The 13,897-nt window shown below is 48.7% G+C and overlaps 1 protein-coding gene across 2 annotated transcripts in view; it reads right to left on the reverse strand.

Moving 5' to 3' along the window:
• Positions 1 to 1,383: 1,383 nt before the first annotated feature.
• LOC106593673 (receptor tyrosine-protein kinase erbB-4) overlaps positions 1,384 to 13,897 on the reverse strand; it is a 617,461-nt gene continuing 604,947 nt past the window's right edge. For both annotated transcript variants that reach the window (XM_045699348.1, XM_045699347.1), the window contains exons 24-27: positions 11,668 to 11,765; positions 9,774 to 9,944; positions 5,544 to 5,856; positions 1,384 to 2,997 (exon numbers count right to left, since the gene is read on the reverse strand). In XM_045699348.1, the coding sequence (XP_045555304.1) occupies positions 2,087 to 2,997; positions 5,544 to 5,856; positions 9,774 to 9,944; positions 11,668 to 11,765 (1,493 nt within the window). In that variant the 3' untranslated portion in view covers positions 1,384 to 2,086. The remainder of the gene's footprint in view (positions 2,998 to 5,543; positions 5,857 to 9,773; positions 9,945 to 11,667; positions 11,766 to 13,897) is intronic.

Consider the following 13,897-nt stretch of genomic DNA (forward strand, 5'->3'; position numbering starts at 1 on the left):
AGTTGGTAATCCTATCGCTGTATAGAGGTGAACTGAGAGTTGTCAGGGAGAGAGAGAGAGGAGGCTAGCTGACAGTCAGTGGGCTTAGTTTAGTGAAGCAGCACTAAACTACTACCTCTATAGAGGACTAGTTCTGTGGTTAAACTACTACCTCTATAGAGGACTAGTTCTGTGGTTAAACTACTACCTCTATAGAGGACTAGTTCTGTGGTTAAACTACTACCTCTATAGAGGACTAGTTCTGTGGTTAAACTACTACCTCTATAGAGGAATAGTTCTGTGGTTAAACTACTACCTCTATAGAGGAATAGTTCTGTGGTTAAACTACTACCTCTATAGAGGACTAGTTCTGTGGTTAAACGACTACCTCTATAGAGGACTAGTTCTGTGGTTAAACTACTACCTCTATAGAGGACTAGTTCTGTGGTTAAACTACTACCTCTATAGAGGACTAGTTCTGTGGTTAAACTACTACCTCAATAGAGGACTAGTTCTGTGGTTAAACTACTACCTCTATAGAGGACTAGTTCTGTGGTTAAACTACTACCTCTATAGAGGACTAGTTCTGTGGTTAAACTTAAACCACACACCCTGACTACCCCCGCACCCCAGTGGAGCGCTCTCCCTCCCTCCCTCCCTCCCTCCCTCCCTCCCTCCCTCCCTCCCTCCCTCCCTCCCTCCCTCCATGTGAATCTGTCTCTAGGGAAGCTGTCGCTCATCCTTTCATCCAGGCTTCCACTAGGACACCCTCCACCTCCTCTCTCTGTGTCTCAGCCACTGGTCATTATGCAGACCGTAGCGAGTTATAACAGAGACTATTTTTCATGCTACAGCAGTCCTCCTCATTATCCTCTCATTTGCATTGCAAACTGTTACTACAAACTCTGTATCCCTGTGTCAGGCTACAATCTGCATAACCTAATTTCCTCGCAGTGATGAATTTCTTCTGAGACATTATTGAGAAAAACTCCTGTGTCATTCCATTGAAGCCAGTGATAAAGGAACTTTTACAGAGTTATTGTTTAAGCTGCCCACGTGGTTTACAGTAGTTTAGACGTGATAAGAGCTTTCAAGTAAAGCTACCCACATGGTTTACAGTAGTTTAGACGTGATAAGAGCTTTCAAGTTAAGCTACCCACGTGGTTTACAGTAGTTTAGACGTGATAAGAGCTTTCAAGTAAAGCTACCCACGTGGTTTACAGTAGTTTAGACGTGATAAGAGCTTTCAAGTGAACAACGTAACAGTGAACACCACACCCCCAAAAATTATGCAATGGATGTTTTTAACACATTATATAAATAATTGTGAAAATTAAATAGAGTTTACATTAAATAATACATGTTGAAAATGGTACAAGGCTTGGTCACCACAGAGTTAGTTACCGTAAATACTGTAAGAGGTGAGTAACACTGAAGTGATGGTGATGCAATATCTACAATATGTAGCTCCTTTGTGAGGAACATTTCAACATACATTAGTGGTTGGTTGTCTTTCCATCTCTGTCTCTCTCCAGTTCATTTTGTCGCAACAACAGTCATGTAAAACACTGTGCTCGGTATAACACCTCTTTGTCGACACGCTTCTGCTTGTCCGTCTGCGTTCCTCATCGTGGTTCCCTCGTACCGTCCTGAGAGTCCTGACACCATCCATGTCTGTGTAGAGAACAGTACATATGGTCATACTGCCTCCATATTGTGTGGTTCCTCGATGCTCCTTTCACAAACACCACCACCGCTGCCAGTCCAGCTTATATACAGTCAGAGGTTAACATGGCACTGGTCTTTACCTAGAGCAGCTATTACTGTTGTTACTGTACCAGTTAGGGGCTAGAGTGGAGATAAGGAGGTGGAGCCTGGTATTGTGTTGGTTGGTGGCACTCTGAGTAGGGTCTGCTAGCTCCTTCTCTGGAGAACGCTAGCTAGTTAGCTAGTTAGCGCAGGTGATGGATGGTGGGATGTCGTGGGGAGGGGGTTTTGGGGAGGCTCTCGTGACTGTTTGAAGGACTGAGGAAGGGACGGAGGAACCGGAGAAGACTGGGTACTGGTTGGTCCAGGAGCTGGAGGAAGGTGGGTTGGGACCTCAGTTCTATACCACTGTGTTCCTCTGTCGGTACGGGGGAGGGGGCAGAACCGTGCCCGGCTTGGGATTGGACGAGAACTCTGATAGGTACTCTGGGTTTTCGGCCGCCACCGGCCTGATGCAGCCGTTCCGTTTGTAGAACAACTTGCCATTGGTGGTTCCCGCCTCAAGGGTGCTGCCTGCCTGGTTTGTAGCGCTGTTCAACGGCTTGGGTGGCAGGCTGTGCTGCCAGTACTCTGGATTGTCAAAGGTCACCTTGAGCTTCTTGCCTGCCGGTTTGCCTCCCGCCTGGTGCCCCTGTCCCTGCTTCAGCACACTGCCAGGGTGGGTGGTGTGCCCCTGGTAGGCTGGTATAACACTTCTCTGGTCCTCGGGCGCTGACGTGGAGATGGGACCTTTCTTGACACTTGACCTTTCAGGGTGGTAAACCTGGGTGGCAGAGGGCCCACCACCACACTGGATTAGGTGGGACTGGTGTCCCTGAAGGCCCAGGTGGGTCCGTTGTGGTGAGTTGCCAGATAGGGCCGAGTGGCCAGGTTTGACACCAACACTGTGGAGCTTGTGAATGTGGTGACCCGGCGGTGGGTGATGGCAGCCTCCCTGCAGCCCAGAAGGGGAGCTCTCTGTCGGTACAACGGGGTAGTAAGGAAGGCCAGTCTGGATGGTGAGTTGGGGATAGGAGCCAGTACTGATAGTCGAGGCTGTACTCTGCGATGGGAGACCACCGTTCCCTCTCAGGACCAGGTCTCCCGGGTTGTGGAAGGTGTTGAGGTAGAGAGGCTCGTTGATGTACTCGTCTTCGCCCCCCTTGGGTTGGCTGTTGGGCGTGCTGTGGTAGGCCGGGTTGTCCAGGGCGTGGACCTCGCCGTTCTTGCGCCGCGCCACGAATGGGTTCTCCTCAATTGGTTTCAGATAGTCTAGAGAGAGAGAGAGAGAGAGAGAGAGAGAGAGAGAGAGAGAGAGAGATAGAGAGAGAGAAAGAAGAGCAAGAGAGAGAAAATGAGAAGAGCATAGTTCACCAAAGATCACTGAGCAGATCCACATCAAGGCCTGAAGGCCACCTTGCCAACCCTTTCCTTGGCAGTCTCCTCTCCCAGCAGCCTGAGGGGAACCAGCAGCTCCAGTTCTGTACTGCTGCCTGACAGACAGACACTATACTGGAATCTATCTGTTTGACACTCCTCCACTCTTCCACTCCTCCACCCCTCCCCTCCACTCCACTCCTCTATCCCTCCAGCCCTCCACTCCACTCCTCTACCCCTCCACTCCCCTCCTCTATCCCTCTACCCCTCCACTCCACTCCTCTACCCCTCCACCCCTCGACCCCTCCACCCCTCCACTCCACTCCTCTATCCCTCTACTCCACCACTCCTCTACTCCACCACTCCACTCCTCTACCCCTCCACTCCACTCCTCTACCCCTCCACCCCTCCACTCCACTCCTCTATCCCTCCACCCCTCCACTCCACTCCTCTACCGCTCCACTCCACTCCTCTACCCCTCCACTCCCCTCCTCTATCCCTCTACCCCTCCACTCCTCTACCCCACCACTCCACTCCTCTACCCCTCCACTCCACTCCTCTACCCCCTCCACCCCTCCACTCCACTCCTCTATCCTTCCACCCCTCCACGCCACTCCTCTACCCCTCCACTCCACTCCTCTACACCTCCACCCCTCCACTCCACTCCTCTATCCTTCCACCCCTCCACGCCACTCCTCCACCCCTCCACTCCTCCATTCCCCTACTCCACTCTGGTGCTCAACTGCCCCTCCGCCCCTCCGCCCCTCCACCCCTCCGCCCCTCCGCCCCTCAGCCCCTCCACCCCTCCACTCCTCCACCCCTCCGCCCCTCCGCCCCTCCACCCCTCCACTCCACTCCTCTATCCCTCTACTCCACCACTCCACTCCTCTACTCCACCACTCCACTCCTCTACCCCTCCACTCCACTCCTCTACCCCTCCACCCCACTATCCCTCCACCCCTCCACTCCACTCCTCTACCCCTCCACTCTACTCCTCTACCCCTCCACTCCCCTCCTCTATCCCTCTACCCCTCCACTCCACTCCTCTACCCCACCACTCCACTCCACTCCTCTACCCCTCCACCCCTCCACTCCACTCCTCTATCCTTCCACCCCTCCACGCCACTCCTCCACCCCTCCACTCCTCCATTCCCCTACTCCACTCTGGTGCTCAACTGCCCCTCCGCCCCTCCGCCCCTCCACCCCTCCGCCCCTCCACTCCCTCCACCCCTCCACCCCTCCACCCCTCCACTCCTCCACTCCTCCACCCCCTCCACCCCTCCACCCCTCCACTCCCTCCACCCCTCCACCCCTCCACCCCCTCCACCCCTCCACCCCTCCACTCCTCCACCCCTCCACTCCTCCACCCCTCCACCCCTCCACCCCTCCACTCCCTCCACCCCTCCACCCCTCCACCCCTCCACTCCTCCACCCCTCCACCCCTCCACTCCTCCACCCCTCCACCCCTCCACTCCTCCACTCCTCCACCCCTCCACCCCTCCACTCCCTCCACCCCTCCACCCCTCCACTCCTCCACCCCTCCACTCCCTCCACCCCTCCCACCCCTCCACCCCTCCACTCCTCCACTCCCTCCACCCCTCCACTCCCTCCACTCCTCCACCCCTCCACCCCTCCACCCCTCCACCCCTCCACCCCTCCACCCCTCCACTCCCTCCACCCCTCCACCCCTCCACTCCTCCACTCCTCCACCCCTCCACCCCTCCACCCCTCCACTCCTCCACCCCTCCACCCCTCCACCCCTCCACTCCTTCAGACCCTGACACTGCATCAGTTTTGTTTCTCTGGTTTTAGTTTTATTTCCAGCTTCTCCACAAATCAAAGTTTCATGAGACTGACAGAGTGAAAACAGCCTATGATCAAAGCCTGAAGTAGTAATATCTAAGCTAAAGCTGGTGTTTACAATGCTCAGAGTCAGCGAACAATATAATGGCAATCTAAAGGTGTAGAACAATGTAGAATCATACTGTTATGCTAAAACTGGGAGTACAGTAGAGGTTAGAGACAGAGGTACAGACTATAGTAGTGAATGAAGGTTTTGAATGAAGTGATGCCGGCCCTACCACTACAGAGCAAGACACTACCCCTGCTACAGAAAACTAGGCCCTGTTAAACTGGTGTTAAACTGGTGTTGAACTGTTGAAGTGTTCTGTTTTTCCACCCGGCTTCAAAGGAACAAACAAAGCTACGCTCTTTTCACTGAGCCCTCATAGGAGTAACTGGTTGAAATGACAAGCTGTCTTATGTCTAGTCAGTGTGTCCTAGCTTTAGGCGTGTCTAGACGTTGACTCTTAGGTCTAGATCTGTCTAGGCTCTAGGCTTGGGTTTCCAGGACACAGATAAGCCTAGCTATTCCAATAGAGATTCTTCATTGTGCATGTTTTTTAGTTCAGGACTAAGCCAGCCACAGATGGTCTACCTACCTGATGAGGTCTTATCCTTCATGGGGGTCATGTAGCCGTCCTCATCCGTGTCCCCCCGGGGCCCCACATCCCGGTCCCCCAGGAACACGGTAGGGTCGGCACTGTAGCGCTGCCCGTTGTTGTCCTCTGCCCCGGGCCTTGTCTGGGTCTTCTTTTTGTGCAGCGTGCCGTTGCAGCGCTGGTCCTCCAGGGCGTCCAGGGCTGCCCCCTGCGTGCCTGCAGGATCTGGAGAGGAGACACAAGCCGGGGACCCTCCCGATGCCAGCCCCTCCTCAGGGGTCGAGCCTGAACCGTCCCGGTACCCAAACTGGTTCTGGGGAAAGAGGGGAGAACTGACAATGTGACAGGAACACATTAACTCCAATGTATGAGGACTAACGCTCATCTCACAAATCAAGGATGTTTTTCATTTATTTAATCTAGTTCATTATTCTCATTGAGATTAACATCTCTTACAAGGGAGGGCCTGTATAGTTACTCTGAAATCAAATCTGGACCAGAGTTACGAGAGAAAACATTTGATTCCATGAACCAACATGTGAATTAAATGTATCTGTGGCTGATTTCCAGGGTATAGTTTGGTTCAAAGGTCTCTAAGAAAGAAGGAGGAAAAAACAGAGTTGGTATTTAAACACCTGAACCCTAGTAACAACAACAACAACAATAACAACAACAAACATATTACATGACTTATAGGGCAAGTATATTTCCTGCTATTTTCCAGGATAGCTCCAAGCTATTAGAGCTGGGCCAGCTTGCCAGAGTTTCTACTAGAGAGCGATTCCCCTGCCCGCAATGTTTTACTGCTAATATTAGTCACCTTCTGGGAAGCCACAGAGGGAGAGAGAGAGGGGGGAGAAATCCTGGGGGCCGGCCTCTCACTCCCACCCACCTATTCCCTCTGTCCTCTCTCCATCACTCCATCACTCCATCGCTCTGCAATCATCTCTTCTCCTCTCCTCCTCCAGCCCAACCTCTCTATTCATCCCTCTCTCCCGTCAAGTTTTTAAAAGGCCCCCATTATCCTCTCCTCCGGTGAGGTTCAATCAGAACAGCAAATTAGTCAGAATTACACTCTGTCCCAAATGACACCCTATTCCCTTTATAGTGCACTACTTCTGACCAGAACTCAAAAGAACTCAAAAGAAGTGCACTGTATAGGCAAGGGGGGCCATTTGGGACAGATCCTAGCTAGTCTATTTTATTCACTGTGCCAGCGGAGCCAGTGTTCCAATTCAAAGTGAACATCTTTCACTGTGCAATTTTCTCCCATGACTCCCTGTCCTATTCATAGTCCTAGACTGTTTGACTGCATAATGAAAAAGTGTTTCAGTCAGAAGATTGACCTTTGACATTTCAGATGTGTGGGTGCCTGTGTCCAGGTCCCCAAGTGCCATGGCATGACCGCCAGGATGAGAGCACACGGGCACACAGTCAATATGAGATGCAGGAGCATGGTCGAGGCAGAGCGGTGGCGAGCGGCAGTGTAAATAGCCAAGCCCAGGACTCATAGTCTCTGAGCAAACGGTGGCGGCGCTTTAGTAGAGAGGCTGCTATTTACACACGGAGGCCGGCGTAATGAAACAGGAGGCCTGGAGAGCGGGTGGATAAAGAGGCCAGGGTCGGGGGTGACACACTGGGACACAGAGATGGAGAATAGCTGGAGGAGATATACTGGGATGCAGAGATGGAGAAGAGCTGAGGAGGCAGACTGGGACAGAGAGAGAGAAGAAATGGGGGTAATGCACTGGGACAGAGAGAGAGGGAGAAGAACTGGAGAAGATAAACTGGGACAGAAAGAGAGAGAGAAGAACTGAAGGAGATACACTGGGAGAGAGAGAAGAAATGGGGGTAATACACTGGGACAGGGAGAGAGAGAAGAACTGGAGGAGATATACTGGGACAGGGAGAGAGAGAGAGAGAAGAACTGGAGGAGATATACTGGGACAGAGAGAGAGAGAGAAGAACTGGAGGAGATACACTGGGACAGAGAGAGAGGGAGAAGAACTGGAGGAGATAAACTGGGACAGAAAGAGAGAGAGAAGAACTGAAGGAGATAAACTGGGACAGAAAGAGAGAGAGAAGAACTGAAGGAGATACACTGGGAGAGAGAGAGAAGAAATGGGGGTAATACACTGGGACAGGGAGAGAGAGAAGAACTGGAGGAGATATACTGGGACAGAGAGAGAGAGAGTGAGAAGAACTGGAGGAGATATACTGGGACAGAGAGAGAGAGAGAAGAACTGGAGGAGATACACTGGGACAGAGAGAGAGGGAGAAGAACTGGAGGAGATAAACTGGGACAGAAAGAGAGAGAGAAGAACAGGAGGAGATACACTGGGACAGAAAGAGAGAGAGAAGAACTGGAGGAGATACACTGGGACAGAGAGAGAGAAAGAAGAACTGGAAGAGATACACTGGGACAGAGAGAGAGAGAGAAGAACTGGAGGAGATACACTGGGACAGAGAGAGGGAGAAGAACTGGAGGAGATACACTGGGACAGAAAGAGAGAGAGAAGAACTGGAGGAGATACACTGGGACAGAGAGAGAGAAAGAAGAACTGGAGGAGATACACTGGGACAGGGAGAGAGAGAGAAGAACTGGAGGAGATATACTGGGACAGAGAGAGAGGGAGAAGAACTGGAGGAGATAAACTGGGACAGAAAGAGAGAGAGAAGAACTGGAGGAGATACACTGGGACCGAGAGAGAGAGGGAGAAGAACTGGAGGAAATACACTGGGACAGAGAGAGAGAGAGAAGAACTGGAGGAGATACACTGGGACAGAGAGAGAGATAGAAGAACTGGAAGAGATACACTGGGACAGAGAGAGAGAAGAACTGGAAGAGATACACTGGGACAGAGAGAAGAAGAACTGGAAGAAATACACTGGGACAGAGAGAGAGAAGAACTGGAAGAGATACACTGGGACAGAGAGAGAGAGAGAGAACTGGAAGAGATACACTGGGACAGAGAGAGAGAGAGAAGAACTGGAGGAGATACACTGGGACAGAGAGAGGGAGAGAAGAACTGGAAGAGATACACTGGGACAGAGAGAGAGAGAGAAGAACTGGAAGAGATACACTGGGACAGCGAGAGAGAGAGAGAGAGAGAGAGAGAGAGAGAAGAACTGGAGGAGATATACTGGGACAGAGAGAGAGAGAGAAGAACTGGAGGAGATACACTGGGACAGAGAGAGAGAGAGAAGAACTGGAAGAGATACACTGGGACAGAGAGAGAGAAGAACTGGAGGAGATACACTGGGACAGAGAGAGGGAGAAGAACTGGAGGAAATACACTGGGACAGAGAGAGAGAGAGAGAGAGAAAGAGAGAGAGAAGAACTGGAGGAGATACACTGGGACAGAGAGAGGGAGAGAGAGAGAGAGAGAGAGAGAGAGAGAGAGAGAGAGAAGAACTGGAGGAGATACACTGGGACAGAAAGAGAGAGAGAAGAACTGGAGGAGATACACTGGGACAGAAAGAGAGAGAGAAGAACAGGAGGAGATACACTGGGACAGAGAGAGAGAGAGAAGAACTGGAGGAGATACACTGGGAGAGAGAGAGGGAGAAGAACTGGAGGAGATACACTGGGACAGAGAGAGAGAGAAGAACTGGAGGAGATACACTGGGACACAGAGAGAGAGAAGAACTGAAGGAGATACACTGGGACAGAGAGAGAGAGAGAAGAACTGGAAGAGATACACTGGGACAGAGAGAGAGAGAGAGAGAGAGAGAGAGAATAACTGGAGGAGATACACTGGGACAGAGAGAGGGAGAGAAGAACTGGAAGAGATACACTGGGACAGAGAGAGAGAGAGAGAGAGAGAATAACTGGAGGAGATACACTGGGACAGAGAGAGGGAGAAGGGCCGTCTGTATGAATAGAAATCAGATGGAAGTGGAAGTAGGGTTTGTTACTTTCTGAGGCTGATAGGACATCGAGGAAAAGAGAGGAGGAATTATATCACAATTTATTTGTTGTGGATAGTATGTGTGTGTGGTTGTGTGTTAATTTGAGTGTGTGTGTGGATGTTTCTGTGCATGTGTGTGTTTGTGTGTGTGTGTGGATGTTTCTGTGTGTGTGTGGGGGGGAGGGTGTTTCTGTGCATGTGTGTGTGTGTGTGTGTGTGTGAGTGTGTGTGTGTGTGTGTGTGTGTGTGTGTGTGTGTGTGTGTGTGTGTGTGTTTGTGTGTGTGTGTGTGCGTCCAGAAGTGTGTGCTTCTTACCTACCCTGTTGGAGTCGACGCGGAGCCTGGCTGTGTATGATAGTGGAGGCATGTTAAAGTGATGGGGAACCAGGTACTCCTCAGCATCCATAAAGTCCTCCACATCCTCCTCATCCAACAGGCTCTGGAAGAACTTACTGTCATTGGGGCTGGGCAGCTTCATACGGTCATCCCCCTGAGTTAAGAAACACAGATACACAACATCACATTACCGTCTACTGGGTTGTGTTCAGTAGAGCACACCGTAGCTAAATGTTTTGCTGCGCAACACCAACATTTGGGACAGTTGCGCTAATGAATGCTAATGTGATTAGCATGACATTGTAAGTAACAAGAACATTTCCCAGGACATAGATATGTCTTATATGGGCAGAAAGTTTAAATTATTGTTAATCTAACTGCACTGTCCAATTTACAGTAGCTTTAACAGTTTATAAAATACCATGCTATTGTTTGAGGAGAGTGCACAACAACAAAAAACTTTTATAACGGCAACTGGTTTGATAAATTCAACTCTGAAGGTAAATAATGTACTTACATTCAGTAATCTTGCTCCGATTTGCCATCCTGAGGGTCCCAGAGATAAAATGTAGCGTAGTTTGTTTGATTAAATCTATTTTTATATTCAAATGTAGGAACTGGGTTCTAAAGTTTGAACCCCTGCTGTTTCTCAACTGGCCTACCTAGGTGAAGGTGAAAGGTGAAATTAAACAATTAAAATAAATAAAAGGGAAGCTAATTTTCCATCATATATGACTTTCCTGGGAGTGTGTAAACTTATTTTTTTTATTACCATATCATGGTAATATCATGATATGGTATCATCATATCATGTTCTCTATAGTTATGTACTTCAAAATGTATCAATTGACCAATTCGGCACATTTGGGCAGACTTGATACAACATTTTCTGATGTATTGCAATGCGTCACTGGATCAGTCTGAAACTTTGCAGATACCCTGCTGCCATCTAGTGGCCAGAATCTAAATTGCACCTAAACTGCAATATTATATTATGGCCTTTCTCTTGCATTTCAAAGATGATAAATAAATAAAAAAAATCATTATTATATTTTCCCAGATTATATTCTCCTACATTAATTTCACATTTCCACTTCAAAGTGTTTCCTTTCAAATGGTATCAAGAATATGTGTATCCTTGCTTCAGGTCCTGAGCTATAGGCAGTTAGATTTGGGTATGTCGTTTTAGGAAAACATTGAAAAAAAGGGTCCCGATCCCAGCTTCTACCCCTGAACAGCTAATCAAATGGCTACCCAGACTATTTGCATTGTCATCGCCCCCCCACCCCCCCCACCCCGCTGCTGCTACTCTCTGTTTATTATCTATGCATAGTCACTTTAACTCTACCTACATGTACATATTACCTCAATTACCTCGACTAACCTGTTCCCCCGCACATTGACTCTGTACCCCCTGTACAGAGCCTCGCTACTGTTATTTTACTGCTGCTCTTTAATTAATTGTAATTTTTATTATATTTTTTACTTATCTATTTTCACTTAACAATAATTTTTCGTAAAACTGCATTGTTAGTTAAGGGCTCGTAAGTAAGCATTTCACTGTAAGGTATTCAGCGGATGTGAAAAATACAATTTGTTTTGATTTGATTTGGAATTGGTCAAGTTCAGGCAGAGTATGCCTCAACTGTCTACTTGCTCAACATGATCCTGATTTTTACAATAGCTTGGGACTGTTGTGGACATGTGCATTAAACCAGAGTACGCAGATATGCAGAGTAAAAAGGCAATATTTAAGATCAGCGAACTGCAATACTCCTAAACAGGGTTTTCATGCATTTCTCAGGAGTGGACTGTACTGCCTTGTGTCTCATCCACCAGTAGATCAAACAGAGAGAGAGAGCAGGGCTGAGCCGTACCTGGATGACCAGGTATCTCTGGGGATCCCGGGCCATCCTACACAACTCTGCAGCCAGCTCCTTGAACTTGGGCCTGCTGTCTGCGTCTATCATCCAGCCTGGAAGAAAGGAGACACAGCTTGTTATAAAAGAACACGTTTGATTTAGATAGTAAGGAAAAAGAAAGGGATACAGATCAGGAGTAAAAACAGGGGATAGGCCTGGGGATGGAACCCCCACCTCAGGTAGTAACAACGTGTAGTAACAACGTCCTCTGAATGCTAAGGTGCCCTGTTGCTATCTCTAATACTGTGTACTGCTCATTCAGGCCCACTAAAAGGCTTTTAGTACGTTGTGTACAATTGAGTCCCAGGGGAATAGGGGTCACTGGTCACCATGGTGACTGCTGATACCAAATAACAGAATCACCCTGAATCTTAGAATAACATGAAATACCATTCAGTCATTGGCTGGCCTGAGACAATGTACAGTAGATAGTGTTAGAGAGAGAGAGGGAGAGAGAGAGAGAGAGAGAGATAGAGAGGGAGACAGAGAGAGAGAGGAAGAGAGAGAGACAAAGAGAGACAAAGAGAGAGGGAGAGATAAAGAAAGAGAGAGACAAAGAGAGAGAGAGAGAGAGAGAGAGAGAGAGAGAGAGACGTAACAGCGTCTACTGATCTTAGATCAGCTCTAATAAGTCTAGCTAGCGCTCCCCCCTCTCGCCCTCTCTCTCTCTTTCTCTCTCTCTCTCTTTCTTTCTCTCTCTTTCTCTCTCCCTCTCCCCCCTCTCTCTCTTTCTCTCTATCTCTCTTTCTTTCTCTCTCCTCTCCCCCTCTCTCTCTTTCTCTCTTTCTTTCCCTATCCCCCTCTCTCTATTTCTCTCTATCTCGCTTTCTTTCTCTCTCCTCTCCCTCTCCCCCTCTCTCTCTTTCTCTTTCTCCCTCTCTCCCTCGTTCTCTCATTTCCTTCCTTCCCCCTCCAACCAACACGCGGGCGCTGGCGCATTATCTAAATGTGCGGCAATTACGCAAGCAATCAACCCTCATTTAATCTCTAGCATTTTTTCCCCAGCCACGAAGGCGTGGGTGTTATGGCGAATCAAATCACAAACAACAGCTCAGAGTCAACATGTAATTAGAATGAATGCTCCCGTTAAGACGGAGGAGGCTTTTTCCCTCGCCAGCTGAGAGAAGAGAGAGGAGCCCTCCTAGGATTGACCTCCCAGCTAATTCTATCTCCTCTTAAATCTGTCATTAGTGTGTGTGTGTGTGTGTGTGTGTGTGTGTGTGTGTGTGTGTGTGTGTGTGTGTGTGTGTGTGTGTGTGTGTGTGTGTGTGTGTGTGTGTGTGTGTGTGTGTGTTTGTGCAAGAGTATGTGTGTGTGTGAGTGGGTTGGTGGGTGCACGTGCGTGTTCATGTTTCACTAAAACACATCTAAAGAAATGTTATTGGTCACATACACATATTTTAGCAGATGTTATTGTAGTGAAATGCTTGTATGAACACACACACACACACACACACACACACACACACATATACAGACTCTCTCTCTCTGTTCATGTGGATGAAATGACAGGAGTGGGGCAGAGGGCGAGGAGCTGTCAGATGGAACAGGGAGGGTTGCTGCATTGCATTGTGGGTATGATGAGTGAGAGCGGGGGGGATTACAAATCTCTGGGGTGTCCAAGTCACTCAACATCACAGGGCATCTAGAGTGTGTTAGCACAGTGCAGTGTGCATGACTGCTACAGGTCACATTCACTGGATATTCTGTCTCTCTTTCTCACTCCTTCCCGCTCTCCTTCTCTTCCTGCCAGTCTTTATGAGTGCAATGGGGCGAGCAGAAGGGCGGTCGACCAGACAAGCTGTATCCTATATATATATCAGGCGGGCGGTCGACCAGACAAGCTGAATCATATATATATATATATATATATATATATATATATATATATATATATATATAATACACAGTTGAAGTCGGAAGTTTACATACACTTAGTTTGGAGTCATTAAAACTCGTTTTTCAACCACTCCACAAATTTCTTCTTAACAAACTATAGTTTTGGCAAGTCGGTTAGGACATCTATTTTGTGCATGACACAAGTCATTTTTCCAACAATTGTTTACAGACAGATTATTTCACTTATAATTTACTGTATCACAATTCCAGTGGGTCAGAAGTTTACATACACTAAGTTGACTGTGCCTTTAAACAGCTTGGAAAATTCCAGAAAATTATGTCATGG

Source organism: Salmo salar, chromosome ssa17, assembly GCF_905237065.1.
Source record: "Salmo salar chromosome ssa17, Ssal_v3.1, whole genome shotgun sequence".
Lineage (NCBI taxonomy): Eukaryota > Metazoa > Chordata > Actinopteri > Salmoniformes > Salmonidae > Salmo > Salmo salar.